This window comes from Carassius auratus, chromosome 36, assembly GCF_003368295.1.
Source record: "Carassius auratus strain Wakin chromosome 36, ASM336829v1, whole genome shotgun sequence".
Taxonomy (NCBI): Eukaryota; Metazoa; Chordata; class Actinopteri; order Cypriniformes; family Cyprinidae; genus Carassius; species Carassius auratus.
In genome coordinates this window covers 11,243,605-11,260,005 of record NC_039278.1, presented here as the reverse complement: position 1 = coordinate 11,260,005, position 16,401 = coordinate 11,243,605, and the positions used below count along the sequence as shown (strand labels likewise).

The 16,401-nt window shown below is 37.8% G+C and overlaps 1 protein-coding gene across 2 annotated transcripts in view; it reads right to left on the bottom strand.

Annotated features, from left to right (window-relative positions):
• The window catches only part of LOC113055237 (ras association domain-containing protein 5-like), a 35,812-nt gene that overhangs the window by 16,157 nt on the left and 3,254 nt on the right, over nt 1-16,401 (bottom strand). The window contains exons 1-2 of one of the 2 annotated variants that reach the window (XM_026221359.1): nt 12,191-12,792; nt 4,400-4,530 (exon numbers count right to left, since the gene is read on the bottom strand). In XM_026221359.1, coding sequence (XP_026077144.1) covers nt 4,400-4,530; nt 12,191-12,356 — 297 coding nt within the window. In that variant the 5' untranslated portion in view covers nt 12,357-12,792. Of the gene's footprint in view, nt 1-4,399; nt 4,531-12,190; nt 12,793-16,401 lie in introns of those variants that run through there. The other variant, XM_026221358.1, reaches the window with a different exon arrangement.

The window sequence follows — 16,401 nt, the reverse complement described above, 5'->3', positions numbered from 1 at the left end:
TGGAGGCTTGGACAGGTCCTGACACTGGACTCAGCTCTTGTTTCACAGTGGTGTTAAGTGGCGTTAGGACGCTCCATGTGATATGTTTCTGATGCTATAACACCTCTCTCGTACTTAGTTACAAAATGCAGTTGGTCTCTAATTTCCACACTTGGTGATGAAAAACGGTGGAGGAGAAACAGTCTTTATAATCCATCATCAGACAGTACCATTGTCAGTACCTACTGAATCTATCCTTTCTATGTTTTTTTTAGACCATCCAAGCACTGAATTCAGAGGCTGAAAAGTTAGAAACAGGAAGGACACTTCCTGTGTTAAAAACATTACCAATGTGTTAAAAATCTAAAAATCATTTTAAGCTTGAAGGTTTGTAGACCTTACCGAAAGTGAGGATGATAACTAGATACCTAGATAAATAGATAGATAGATACATCCTCTTCCTTTCAATTCCTATGGCCAATGCAAATCAAATTCTCACTTTTGAGTTGAAAGCTTGCCAATTCTTCAGTTATGAGGTAAACTAGGTAAAATTATAACAATATAGACCCTGTTTTAATTTTGCTTTTATACTCTAGATCATGTCACAGTACTAAAGCGAGATCAACCCGGAGCTGTTCATGTTGACTTTAAACAGCTCTCACTTCCTGTGCTCTTTATGCTGTCTTATAGTACCACAGAGCCGGAAGACGTTACACAGATTCTGTTTTTGGAATCCTCATTGCAAAAATGCACTGAGAAACCCCACGCAGATCAGTGTGTAAATGTGCCTTACTACAGCTCTCTCCACAAATTATGAAATCAGCCCACACGCATACACATCCCAGGATCTCCTGCGTGGTTTTCAGGAATCAAGCAACTAAAATCAACACAGCTCAAAATCAAATGAAAAAGACAGGATGAATCAAGTATAACATTGCACTTCGTGCCATTATTTCGTTTTGGAGGACACTGGAAACTGCACAAACACACAAACATGCACACTGCAGTGAACTATCACGCTAGTTACTCCACAGGAAACTCTACGGTGAGATGACAGACCTGATCAAAAATCAAATTGAAAAACATATTGTGTTACTACTGAACTGCATTTGATATCTCCAGCTGCTGTGATGGTTTGAGGGGGCCGCAGTGCAAATGACACATAAAGAGTGTGTTTGCTGTGTGTGTCTGTGCATGTGTACACACCCCGAGGACAGGAAAAGGAAGTGTATGAGAGATGACAACAGACTATCTGCACTTCTATACAAGAGTTAAAGCCGATGAAATACCTCCAGCAGCTGGGGAAACAAACCCTCAGCACATGGTCTAAAGCACTTTCGCAGCCAATTAATGCCAAGAAAATAAAAACAGCGTCTCTGAACTTGCTAATTTATTCTTGTTTGTGTCTGATGTGGCACAGACACTTACCCAAAGAAACCTTCGAGGGCTTTCAGATCAAATCATCGAAAAAAAAATGAAGGAATAAACAAGACCTCAGGATGGAGCTCTCAGTTTTTGGAGATATATTCCACAGCTAACTGTGAGTTAGCACTAGCGGGCTACTGTTTTGAGGACATGGGTGACATGAGAGGCTGTACATTGTGCCTGCATGATATGAGGGATATTAGGGTAATGTGCATGAAGAACATTTTGTATTCTCATGAAACAAAGACAAAAAGGGAGGGAGAGACACTTAAGGTTTGTGAAATATAGCCTACTAAATAAGGATAACAGGGGAAGTGTGAAGTATGAGAGGAATGTGTGTGGAATATGAAGTTTTACAATTAAGAGCAGAGATGATTCACCCCACTGAATAATAACAATAATATATTCTCCTCTCACAGCTAATACTGTGAAAAATAGTCTATATCCAGGGGTCATTTATACTCTTTTTCTCTTTTATAGTTCAAATTAGTTGAGTTAACACAATTTCATTTCTTTAAAATTAAGTTTTAACATTTTACTTGACCCAGGATTATTATATATATTTTTTTTAAACAAATGAGCTATTAATGAGATGCCATTTGTACTTTTTATTTATTTTTATTTTTTTTTACCAATTTCCGTTCTTTGTGCACATACACATCAGTTCAAAGGGTCAATACAATTTTTTTTTTTACAAATTAATAACTTTTATAATTACATCTATTCAGCATTGGTGCATTAAATTGATTAAAAGTCATAGTAAAGACAATAATATTCATAAAAAACAGTTTTTTTATGTTTTAAGCCTTTTGTTTTATGTGGACACAGGAACAGGACTGTTGTTTATGTTGTAGTACGCATGTCATTATACACGTTTACGCATTTATTATACACATTTGTGTCCTCAAACCATATATACCAGTACACAGACACACAGACTCCTTCATATCTCTGTGATTCATCTACATCAGGTCAGTGGTCCTCCTCCCTGTCCCCTGGCACTGGAGCTCTGTCCAAACAAAATGCTTCTGGCTGCAGAGCTCTGTTAAATCCATGAAGCCAGGGGGTGTCTAGCTTCTCTTTTGGCTGTAATTACGTTGTGAGGCTCTCTTTATGGGCTATCTGCATTTCCTGTGCATGTCCAATGTCTGCCTGTCTGCTTGCACAACAGTACATCTCTCTTGAATGGCAGTAAATACAACTAGATTACAATTGATGTCAGTGTGACATGTCATATGGACCATTAAGGCTTACATGTATATATGTACAAATTCATTATAGGCATGTCTCATGTGTTTCATTGCAAAAGACACTCATTCAGACTTTTTAATGGAGGCACTCACATGCAAATTACATTGAATCATCCTTGAATCGTTCTGCATAATATATACAGTTATGGTGAACAATTTTGTGATAGTTGTTCATGAATCCCTTGTTTGTACTGAACATATGATCCCTTTTATTTTGGTAAAATAATTAACATTTTGAAGATATTGTAAAATTATACATTTTGACCACAACTGTATACACTCGCAGTGTGTATATATACATACATACATACATACATACGTACATATATATATATATATATATATATATATATATATATATATATATATATATATATATATATATATATATATATATATATATATATATATATATATATATGCATCAAATCAGTGATAGAATCTGTAGTTCACAAGAACAAAGCCCCGCTTGTGTGACGAGACCACTAATGTGAATTTCATTTCCACTCAGAAATAACCATAATGCCCTCTGCTGACAGCTAACCATTCAACAGCTCTCAATCTCACTGACAGCACAGGCCAGCTGGGTTTGCTCTTTTCCTGATTTAGAGGAGATAGGAACGGACAGGAAGGGACTCATAAATAAGACAGATACACTACAAGTTATGGAAAAGCTTTGTCAGGAATGACTTTTCTGGCAGTATAAATGCTTTGGAGAGAACTAGGTTATTAGATATATCTGCTTGGGCTCTAGGTCGTACCTTTTTGACTTTTTGATCAGGCTTTGCTAGAAACTTGGGCAAAGATGAGTGCATGCCTTTGTGTGTGTGTTGCTGAGGACAGTGTGCCCCAGGCAGAACCCTGCTGCTCTTCCTCAGTCCCAACTGCGCTGTCACTTCCTGTGTACCTGGGACTAAACTCACTGCCACAGTAAAATGCAGTTTTACATTTAAGCATATGATAATGTGCCCCAGCCAAGCAACCAAGAGAGGATTAGATTCAGTGTCCGCTTCATCCCTTGCATTTCGCTGCATAATTTCATGCTCTCTTTCTAATTTTGGAAAGCTCTCTGTATGCTTCACTTATAAAAGTGAAAGTACCAAAAATTATCATCCACCACAAGTGTCATGAAAGCATATTCCAACGCATTATGTTTTTATTTATTTATTTCTGACATCTACTTTAGTGCTACTACACTTTTTGATCGTATATGATACCAGTTATATTAAAGCCTGTTTTGCTTTATGGTTAAAACAAAAAACAAAAAGGTAATTGTGAAATTAAGTTCATAAGAAACAAATTAACATACTGTATAGTCACAATTATAAGAAACAAAGTAGCAATTATGAGATATGTTCTCACAATGTGAGATATAAATTCGCAGCTGTAAGAAAATCACAACGCAATTATGACAAAGTCACACAGTGAGCCAAATTTGCAAATATAAGTCACATGTGAGATATACTGTATAGTCGCAGTGTAAGATATAAATTTGCAGCTACAATAAAGTCACACCGCAATTACTGGGAAATAAAGTCACAATTATAATATATAAAGTTACATTTTGAGACATATATTTGCAAATAAATTAGAAAAGACCATTAAATGAGACAATTTAGTTACAGTGTGAGATATAAATTTGCAGACGTGAAAAACAAAGTCACATTATTAGATATAAAGTGACAATTACGAGCAACAAAATCACAATCATGAGATATAGTCATACTGAACTTGAGTGAACTTACCGTCTCCTGAGGGTCTTTGGCGGCGGGCCTCTGTGGAGCGGGGGTAGACACATCCTCTGTCGGCTGGTCTAGTTGGTTGCAGTCCAGCTGAACAAGCCCCTGACACTCCAGATGACACGTGTAGCTGCAGTCTGCAGGCCAGAAACAAACAGGACACACACAGTCACTAAGTGCACAGTTTAGAGAGCCAGTGAGGGCTGCCAACACTCTTTCAGCTCCTTTAAACAGAGAACATCTGAATATGCTGGAGGAGGACTAGATCATGTGTTTTTTTTTTCACTGTAAATGTCTGCGTTAGCATGAAAGTCAAAGCCTTGGAGAAAAACTAGACTGGAGCTGGTGATGATAAACTGACAATATGCATGTTGCAGACATCTGTGTCAGACACATGCACTCTGCAAACTAGAGACAGCAAAGATGCTTCAGAATGAAAAGCTCTGCAGTGACAGTGTCTCATTTGTATTAGACAGAATGTCTGAAGTGTCCTCCACCTAAACATTAATCATGAAGAGGAATTTTGTCATGTGAGGTTCTCATGGCTCGGTTAAATAGTGCCCTATTCATTCAATCTCAACTAACTTGACCCCAAACCAGATGTTTATAGAAATCAGAAGACCTTCTTTCTTTTATTTAATGCCATTGCCAAGTATAGCAGCTGTAACCTTTATTACAGAGATAGCAATTGTGCGTTTATTACAGTCATATCAAGTGCATAGTATTTGAGTGTGGTGCCATCTAGTGTAGGTGTGAGATAAAATACTGCACAGTTTGCACAGGAAGAGTAACTTACCAAAAAGTAGATGAGTGAATCTTTTACACTTACACTTTATTATTTGCATGCATTTACATGCATTTCAAGAATAAAAAAAATCTAATAAATATATGACATATAGCATATAGCATATATAATATTATACATAAAATAGAACAATTACATTTTATAACAATAATTAAAAATAATACAAATATAAAATATTTTAAAATAAAATGTATAAAAATAATACAAATACTTTTTATTAAAAACAAATTAATATAATTCAAATATATAAAAATGAAAATAAATAATTCTAAATGCATATAATGTAAAACTTATTTAAATATAAAAACTAAAATAAAAATATTATATTATATAATATCATATAATATAATATTACTATTTATAATACATTTATACTTATAAAAATATACAATATAGTCAAATGGGTTTACATCAGGGTTCTCCAAACTCGGTCCTGGAGGGCCAGTGTCCTGCACAGTTTACCTCCAACCCTAATTAAACACACCTGAACCAGCTAATCAAGGCCTTACTAGGCATACTAGAAACTTCCAGGCAGGTGTGTTGAAAAACAGTTGCAGCTAAACTCTTGGTTTACATGGTAACAGAGTGGGGAAAAGCCCAATCACTAGAAGGCGCCACTGTGCCACGGAGGACCAATGAAATAAGTTTATTAAAGTGCTGGAACAGACAGCTGCTGTTTAATTCAAGCCAAGAAATGTTTTATTGATACTGGGGTTCATTTTATTCGTCCCGTAATTGTCCATCCAGTCGTCTCTTTCCACATATTTGCATTGGAAAGTAGCATATTTTATTACAAAACTGGCTCAAACTGAACTCATCATCCTAAAATTCCCATTAGCATCATACCAGCGATAATAAAATGACCTCAAACCAGCACAGAAAGTAAATGTGTGTGCTAAAAGCATGTATATTCATTGCTCACAGCCAGACGGTAACCAAGGAAACAACACTCTGCCCACTGAATAATCTCCAGCACAGGCAGAGCATGATCTTACATGACAAGGTATCCTGCAGTGTTATATATATTGTATAAATAGTCTGTGGCCAATATCTTAATGTTATTTAGTGATAATGACATAAAAATGGGTTTGTGTTTTGCTTTCCATACAGTCAAATGATAACAAAGACGACTGAGGTATCTGTGTCTACTCACAGTGAATGCTGATTGATTATCAACGGATTGATTATCAGTGCAAAACACATTGCCACTGTCATTGTGGAATGGAGACTGCAAATGCTAAAAGCCTCTACACAGCACTGATAACTGGCATGGAAAATGGACGTCACTTTCGATGGTCTGTCAACACAACACTGGCAAAGTATAAAGTGTTGGGCGAGACTATGAGAAAGGGTGTCCAAACCAAACTGAATGACTCAGGGTCAGGAAATGCATTGTGGGAGGAGGTGAGGCTTCCGTCCGTTTCAGACTCTCACCTTCAACCTCAGCCTGATATCGACAGTGTGGTTTAATGCAACACCCTGATAACTTTACGCAACAATAAATGAAAACTGACACGTTTAACAGCAGTCTGGTGACAATGGGTCATCCTGCAATCTGTGTCTCTTCATCATTACATCTTTTTTACATCATTTTATTTAACAATGTATTACTAAAAGTTTTAATAAATTCTTTAAAATGCATTAATAAAAAGTTCTGCTTCAACCCTGTTAGTACCAGTAGATTTGACTTCTAATAAACAAATAAATACGTTTAAAAAAGTCATAATGACATCATCTTTTCAAGAAGACAACACTTCAAGGATGAGTTCTTGTGAGACAATATTGTCATTAACCTTCTTACCATTTGACCAGCAAACAACTGATAATCAAAAAAGAGACATCTGCTTGAAATTCTCTTTTAAAAGCATCTTGTAGCATCATGAGATTATGCACAAGATTTTTGTTGTCAAATTAAACAGGACAACTTTCACCCCTATTACCATCATGCCTGTTATCTTTCTAAATGTTCAATGATACTTATTAATTTTGTTTGAGATGGTACAATGCAGTTTATTCATAAAGTATTATAAAGATAGAAGTTCAAAATATTAAACCATTTTTACTTTACAATTCACACTATAAAAATCCATCTGTTTCATATTAGGACCCTAATAAAAATATGGGACAAAGACTTTAAAGGTGTTGAAGTTTATTCAGTGAGTACTGACAAACTAGAAATTAAAAAAACCGGATGGGTTGCAGTAGTATCAGTTTATAGTCTTTTCCAGCCAAAACTGGTGGAACTAAATGGGACATAGTTAAATGTCCCAAATAGGATTGGAGGTTTACAGCACCCAAATCCTCTTTGAAACACTTTAGATTACACATTGAGGTAATTCAGACTGCTCCTGAAGCCGACGTCTTTATCTCTCAAACTGAGCGCTCACGTATGCTCCCCTCCCTCATCACACGTCCGTGCTGCAGTGCACTGTGAACCCCCTAAACCTGATTAATCTGGTGAGTGAGTCGTCAACGGCTAATCACAACACTAATCACTTAACTTAACTTAAATGGAATATGCACTGTTAATAAAAACTGGTAAACAGAAGCACAGAGGCTTGTCTGTACTCGTGACCAGTTTACAGCAAGTATCGACATACATTTTACGTGATGTTTGGGTGGAAAAAAAGTTCACAAAAAATATGTTTGTCAAACACACTCAAGTGGAGAAAAGTCTTTCCCAGAGGCAGATGAAACTGTGACCCCGGATTATTTGTTTAGCCGCAGACCCTTATGCAGCGAGCAGTCGTACTCATGTTCTTGGGTAACGTTGGGGTCATTGTCAGAGAGACCCCATGGATAGAGCATTGCAGCATAGTTTACATAACCTGGAAATGCTGCAGTGCTGCTATAAAACAGGAGGGCTGGTGACAGAGGAGGTCAAACTCTTGTCCTTGTCAAATTAAACACGATGTTTATTCGGCCATGTTTGGAATTTCCTCAGTACAAGAGGTCAAAAATGCGTCTCTGGGCCTGTCCCTTTAAAAAATAACTTCCCACTAGAACTTTGTCATTTCCTCTTGGAGTTAACCATATCTGTTGATCAGAAGAAACATTTTGGTTGTTTAGCTGGAAAAGTGTGCCAAACTCCCCTCCGATAGCAGGAATGTAAGGGGGATTTTATAGAGGGAACGAGAACACTGATGCCTTTTTGTCCCTCACGCGCCTTCTCGCCTCCCACTTCCTTCTGACATTTCTGATCTCCTCCTTCACTTCCATTCATCAGCATTTTTCCACCTCAGGAGTCAACAGTTCCTTCTCAGAGCCGCGGTTCATATGCATCCCAGCTGTACGCACCCTCCTACCATCTCTTTCACTCCGTGTCGCTCTCTGTTTCTCAAATTCTGCATCAGTCAGCAGCATTTTCTGCTATTTCTTTCTCTCTGCCAAGTCAGAGAACCTGACACTATAACCTTGCTGTGCATCTTTTTTTTTTTCATGAATCAAGGATGCCCTTCATAACAAAAGTGAAGATTTATTGGCTTATTTCATAGAGCATTTTGTACGCCAAAATCCTGAAACAGGTTAGTATTTTAGCACTCCCAGTTCCATCGTCCTGAAGTCAATTGGTGCATCTGAATATGACTGATACTTCAAATCTATACTGTATGCAAAAAAAGTAGTATGTCTAAACTTATAGTATTCAAAAAACAAGTAGTCAAAAACTACTACTTTCACCTGGGATTATGGAGTGTGCATTCAATTTTCTGCAATAATTTAAAAGCAATGGAAAAATCATATTGGGTTTTTGATGACGGAACCATGGTGATGCTAACTTTTAGGTTGACATACAAAAAAAAACATCACTGCAGTGCTTTATTCACACACAACAAGGAATCATATTCCAACAACCTGGTCCCAGTGGAACCCATCTGACTGAACCCTGTAATTTAAGCCTAAATTAATGTTTCTAAATTAGAAACAGACACAATAAAACTCCAATAAACAGAGGCAAACAGTAGTTTGACAGAAACACACTGGTTCATTCAAACAGCAACAAATGTGCTGGAGTAAAGAACCTTACTGTAGACACCCATACAATGACTTCTCTTTATCAGAGTTCTGATGAGTGTGTAGTCTTTTAAAACATGTATGGTTCTATTACATCAAGCAAGCACTGATATACTTTACCATTCATAGAGACTCACGGTATAAGAGCCGTGGGTAATTATCCTGTAATTAAACTGAACAGATCTCTTCTGTCTTAAGAGAGACCACAAAACAATATCTTACCTTTTCTCCAGCTGGATTTTTTCCTAAATCTCAGGCCAAGTTGTGTGCAATTCTGCAATTATTCACTAGAAAATTATATTAAAATTGTGGCCACTACTGATGAGCAGATAATTATGTTAAATATGCTAAATCTACTTCAAAACTATGTGAAAATTGTTAATCCTACGCCAGGATATTTTCTGTCCAAATAAATAAGAAAATGAACCCCCAAAATTAAAATCAGTTAAATGCTACAAGTGTGTGTATGTATCACAAAATTATAAAGTATTAAAAATATTTTTATTTTCTTTTTTGGTAAAAAATTACATATAAAAGTGTTTTCTTAAAAGACTAATAGTAATCATTGTTTTAGATTACTGGAAAAGTAATCAACATGTAAGAATAAGGTACATAGGAATGTACAATATTTTAAACCATTTATGCATTCCTTAGGGAAAGCAAAGACTACCGTGTTGTAAAGTTTCGACAGTGCAAATCAAGATGTTTTGTCTTGTGAAGCATGGGCAAGACCTTTTAGATGCTAAAGATGCCAAAAGAGCACTAAAGCTGCACTGGTCAGGTCACTGTGGACCTGAACACATGACACGGACACAGCCTCACATGTAGCTCGCTTATTCATTAAGAAATATGTGTCAAGTCTTTACTTTGAACACAGATGCTGACAAAGTCTGAATACTGTACAGACAGGTTTGTTTAGGCTCGTATCAGCATTTCACAACCAAGCTTTCACAATCAAGCTCACACAGAGAGATTCAGCATCAGTTTGAGCTGACAGAATACTTCTATACTTCAGCATTTATAGTTATGTAAATGGCTCACGAGATTAAGGTTTTGTGGCCATGATCACACTGTAGATCATTCTGGCCAAGAACAATTCATTTGAAAAGAAAAAGAACTCAAGTAAAGGGTACAACTGTAGATTATTTAGTTAGTGTATATGTGCTGTTTACACTAACAGGTTTATATGACATAGGTTGTTCTACAACATACATGCTATTATTCTAAATATAAATGTGTTGTTATATATGCTATTTTAACATGATTATGGTTGATTGATTGATTTAGTCATTCATCTGGACTATTGGCATTTGTTAACCTTATTCAAACACTCAAAACTTCAACAATAAACTTTAAATTCTGCTTGAGAAGTTGGCTATTTACTTCATGTTAAATTCACACCACCCACTGCTGATTTCTGTCTCACTCAGTGTGTGTCATCCACAGCAGTGTGTGCGTCATCATGAAGCAGAAAGTACTGCCGTCATCTCATGCACTTACCAACTCAGAAGCATTTCTGAACCAGTGACTAAAAAAGGCTCAAATTTGCCAAACAGCTTTAATGCTAATTTGAATGGCCATGATTAGAAAGTGTAGTCTACTAGGAGTTAAGAGTCAGATGTGACACCATTATCAAAGCACTCAATCTGTGGTTCTGAACAGACACTTTCAAATGATACTACATGCTACTTGTCCATGTCCAGAAAAAAAGCACGGTTATGAAAACTTCAGAACACAGGCAATCACCTTTACATGCCAAACCATCAATCTCAACCAAAGACTTTCTTTGAAACGGAGAAAGAAATAGTCTCAATTGTATATCTTTTTATTCAAGCATGATACTAAGTGAATAGAGAGGAAGTTTACTTGCACTAAAGCAGATCACTTTTTTTCATTAGGCTGGTGTACTGTATCCCAGTCTCTGACTATTCAAAGAGGGATTCCGGTCCGGATCAATGGGAAATTCAATTTCAACTCCCTTGGCTTCTGATCAAAATGTCATTTTGCCGAAAACAGCACTGAGATCAAATTCATCCATGGACGCCTGGGCTTCTAACTTGACTTCATGGACAACAAACGATCCGTGAGAAATTGAGACAGGGATTCATATGATACATTGGGTCAATTTGATTCCACAACAACTACTTAACACACAGACAAAGAGACTTTATACAAACTTATAAAAATAGTAAGTGGTGCTTTGTAAGGCAAACCATTTTCAAAATTTGCGTTGTTTGTTGAGGAAATAGATTTTATTACTTCAAAAAGCAAGACTCTAGAAATCACTAAGAACATGCCTAAAGATCAGAACCCCCTAGAGATCAACTAGAACACAACTGCATAACAGTGCCCTAGAGATCACTCAGAGAACTCAATCAGCTGCACAGCAACATGTTTACAGCCATTTAAAACAATGAAGCTACTGCATAACACCCTGACAATCACCCACCACACTGGAGCAAGTGCTGCACAGTCAAGGTCATTTTGTTTAGAAGATGTAAATTCAGTTGGCATCATGTTTCTGCACAGGATCAAGTAAATCTGATGTTGAAACGGTGGCTATAGTACAACCAAGAATTATCCTGACTCCGTGCATGATTACATCGCACTCGGTATGCCTGCTTTTGGCACATTCTAGAACCCCAGATGCTTTTAGCGGGTGAATTACAGATCAATGTCTATTCAACACATGAACGGACAACAATAGATACAACATGAGAGAGAAAATGAGACCCAGAGGGAAAGAAAGAGAATGATGCAGAAAAGGAGGACGAGAATGTGATGCAGCAACAAGAACAGAACAAGGCTATTTAAGGAAGGTGAAAGCCACTGCGGAGCTCTGTGACTGAAGCCTAATTGGTAGGTCTATTCACAGAGGATAAAAGTACATTAAGTTCGAGTCTCAGAGTCACTTACTGACCTAAACCCCGTTTTATCTCAGTCCCCTTCCACATATTTCTCATCGCTCGGTCTCAAGTTACCTGATAACACGAGGGTCCCGCTACTGCTGGAGCGCCGCAGCATGCGGAGGCCCTCAGACCAAGAGCGGGACTTGGGTAGGCGGCGGAAGAACCGTCCTAGGCGCTTGGAGACCTGTCCGAAGCAGGCGCTGGCCACCGCCTCCTCCGTCCTCATCTCCGGCAGCATGACCGCCGCTATCTGCGGCCTGCTGCGGCCGTAACCCCAGTGCCACCACTGCGTCCCGCTCCAGGTGCCAGTCTGTGAGCGGCCATCGTCCCGGTTGGGGCTGGGTGCCTGCGGCTCCGTTGCGTCGCAGTGTGGACTTCCTGCACCAGTCGCTCCTGTGTGTTCACCATCGCAGGGCTGCACTCGGTTTTGTGTTGTGTACTGAACGCCCCCCCTCCCTGCCTTTTTACTACCCTGCACCCCTACCCTCTGACACAATCCACCCCTCAGCTGACTAGTCCTCTCTCTATCTGTGTCCGTGCTCCTGTTTTTCTCACGCAGTGCAGAACTCGCACCAGCTCAGACTGCACCCACTCATCCTGCTCTCTGCAGCATGTTTTTCAGTGAATCCTTAAAGGCACAGCCGCACTGCTCTCCTGCCTTCTACTCTCTTTTTCCTCTCCCTCCCTGTCCTTCTCTCTCCATCTCCATCGATCTGTCAGTCTCTCTCTTTTCCTCCCTCTGTGCCTCTCTCCTGTTACTCTGTGCCATCATGCCACTTCCTGTGTGAGAATACAGTCCTGAAACCTGTTGTCCTGAAGTATGTCTCAGGTTGTGATTTCTGAACATGTTCTACACCTTCCATATTCTCTCTAATGTATATTTATAAAAAAAGAGAATTGATAGCAGTGTCTTGCTCCATTTTTCTCAACAACAACTATTATAGCATTAATGAAGGGTTGCCCAGAACCTGATAACCTTCTTGAATCAACTCACCCTTGTGTGTGACTCCTTGCACATATTCCAATTTAGACATGTTTGATTGAAATAAATGCATATTACTGATCTAATACCTCAATAATGCAACTCATATTCCAGTTTACAGATTCAGAGGTTTGGTCATCCCAAAATAAATTCATCTGAATTAGCTACTACCTTAATAATGCCGCTTATATTTCAATTTAGACATTAAGCAGTTTGATTATCGTGAAGTAAACAGATTCATGATTCAATATCTCATTAATGCATCCCACATGATTCAGAAGTTTGATAATCCATAAATTAAAGCATATTAATCATCAACAAGCTCATTAATGCACCCTGTATTCTAATTCAGAGGTTGAATTATACAAAAATAAATATATTTTGATGATCTAATAACTCAAAAAATTCTACTTTTATTTCACTTTCAAGATTTTCAAGGTTTAACTATCATAAAATAACACATATTATTGATTTCTTACATCAACAAGTGCATTAAAACATTCCATATTGAAATATAGAGATTGAGAGGTTGGATTCATATTTATATACAAAATAAATTCATAATAAATGCAATTTAATGGTCTAATGCTTGAATAATACACCTTGAAACACATAACTTGCATCATGAGACAAATGATTTACATTCATAAAACAAAACTTGCCCCAGTTAACCAAATAATATCAGAAGGTTTAGACAGAACCTAGAACAAATACTAATACAATGCATATTTTGCACTTGATTTCTGTTGACTATAATAGATGGGGAACATTTCCTGCTGTCCTCAACCAGAAGAGAGAGCGAGTCTGAGAGCAATTGAGGTAGAGAGAAGAAGCCAAGGGCAGCCTAATTATAGCCTGAGATAACTCCCAACAGTCCTGCCACACTTTTGCGTACTCATTCCTCCGGTTCAGCAATAACTGCCCCGTACGCCCCATCGCAGACCTCATTAACGCATCTCCACTTCACACATGCATCAAACACAGCCCACTCTAAACCTCCAACTCAAACTGACTGCCTGACACTAATATCCAACCAATGATAGCTTCATGCAATAGCTGCATATCCGGCCTCTGAATACCGTGAAGCCACAGTACTGAAACAGGAAGTGATGATTTAACAGGCCCAGTCCATCTGTCGCTTGAGGTGAATGTTGTATTGAAAAGTAGACAAAGCTTCTGCTGTATAACCATGCATTTCAACAAGGCTGACTCTGTGAACACAAAAGCACTTTAACATCTATGACATGAATAACACATTTTCAATGGGTTTTTTTGTGATGCACACAGTCAAGCTTGAGCGAGAGGTTTGATTCAGATTGAAAAAGTAAGAAATGGGGAAGCAGGAAACTTGTTTTGCAAGTTTTCTTATCTTGTTTAACTGAAGGCAAAAAAAAGGAATTGAATGGTAATTGTATGTAAAAGCTATAAATGTTTCAGTTTCAGTTGAAAGAAAGGACAGTCAAGTATAAGGCTAATGTAAGACATGTTATATATTGAATTTCTCCAGCAGCATCCCTTTACCTCACCGAGGCCAAAAGGAACACATTCCTCTTTCTAGTATTACAGTCTGTCTGAAACATTTAATTAAAAATCAATCCGATGTCTGACTGGCATCCATAAGCTATAATCCAAGTGCAATATGGCTAAACACAGTTTTACTCTAGCTTGGATTAAACTCAGAGGCAGACAGGCAGCATCCCCTTCACTGCAGACGGGATGGGTACTGAACTGGGAGGGGGAGGATGCCAAAAACCCAGCCAGATTAGGCAAATAAAGCCAGACTGAAGGAGAGAGAGAGAAAAGGTAAGACTGATGCTTTGAGACAGGCCCATGCAGGGAGGAACCCTTTCCTCAGTTACCTCTGAGTCACACTAGCAGAGAGGTGGAGCGTCACATGAACAGACTACCTGAAGAAAAATCACTCATTCTCCCTTAATAAACCTGCTGTGACTCTGACTCAGCATAACACATATCCTTCATATAAAGGGAGTATAATTCAGAAACGGAACTCTATAATGGTAGCTCTAAATGCAATAAAGCATTAAGTATTTCACAATCTGTTTAGCTATGCGTCTGTGCAATCAATGAGATGTCTAATGAGAGGTTTCAGGTTTTGACAGTTTATGTTGAATGAGAAAGAAAAAGCTAAATTAGAGGAACAGGATTCTTTTAGAGCTCAGGGGATTTCATAGATTTCAGATGCTTCTCATAAAAATGTATTCAATTTTAAAATGAGAGTATTGTTGTATACAGTTAGATGAATACAACAGGAAAAATGCTCAAAAATGTGGTATTTTAAGTTATTCTATCGAAAAATGCAGATTGGTCCAAAATTATTTAACGGCACTGAATCAACTTAAATACACCAAGTTTAAATTTTTTTTTTATAAATAAATAAACTGAAATGTTGGATTAGGTATAAAAAGCTCCTTTTAAGACAACAAAGTTTAAAATAATATTTAAATGTCTTTAATGACTTATTATTGTAGACTTGGGTTATTTTGTGAATGAGTAAAGTGCCAGACACACTCCTCTGAAACTGCAGAGGAGACTTTTAAAGGGATTCAATCTTATGGAAAACACACACACACACACACACACACACACACACATACACACACACGAACACTCAAACACAAACACAAAATATATTTTGAAAGCCAGAGGGGTACAAACAACATTGTAGGCTACTTTAATTTTATGGACAACACGGTGGTAGAGGTTTGGAACAACAAAGGGTGAATAAATGATGACAGAACTTTTAAATTTGAACTACCCCCCTAAACATCTGATAACCAGGTGATTTCAGCAAAGTCTCTATTTGTTCTGTTTTGAATCGTAATGTTGTCTAGGAGAGACACTCGAGATATTAAAGAGAAGTAATTTGTAATTTTTCTTTCCTTTCGGAGAGAGTACGAGCACAAAGGAGCTGTTTATAGGCCAACGTAACCACTGATGTCCTCTAACTACCTCTTTCATTCAGTGTGTATAATTACTGGCTGTGTGCATTAAAATAGTCATCTGTAGTAGTCAAGATGCTCCATCTTTAGCCCATCTGCACTACTGCAACCTCTTAAATACACCATTTCCAAGCATGCTCCAAAACTCATCTAAACAAAAAAGCAACGGTTACAAATTACAATGTTGTGCTTTCCCTATGAGTGATTTTTGGTCATGTGCAATAACTCTGCTAGGGGCGTCTCAACATAGGAACTAGAAACCAATGCTTATGGTGGAGGCATATCAGGACATGCTCATGGAATGCTACAGTACACAAAACCCCCATGAACTGAAAATGGCA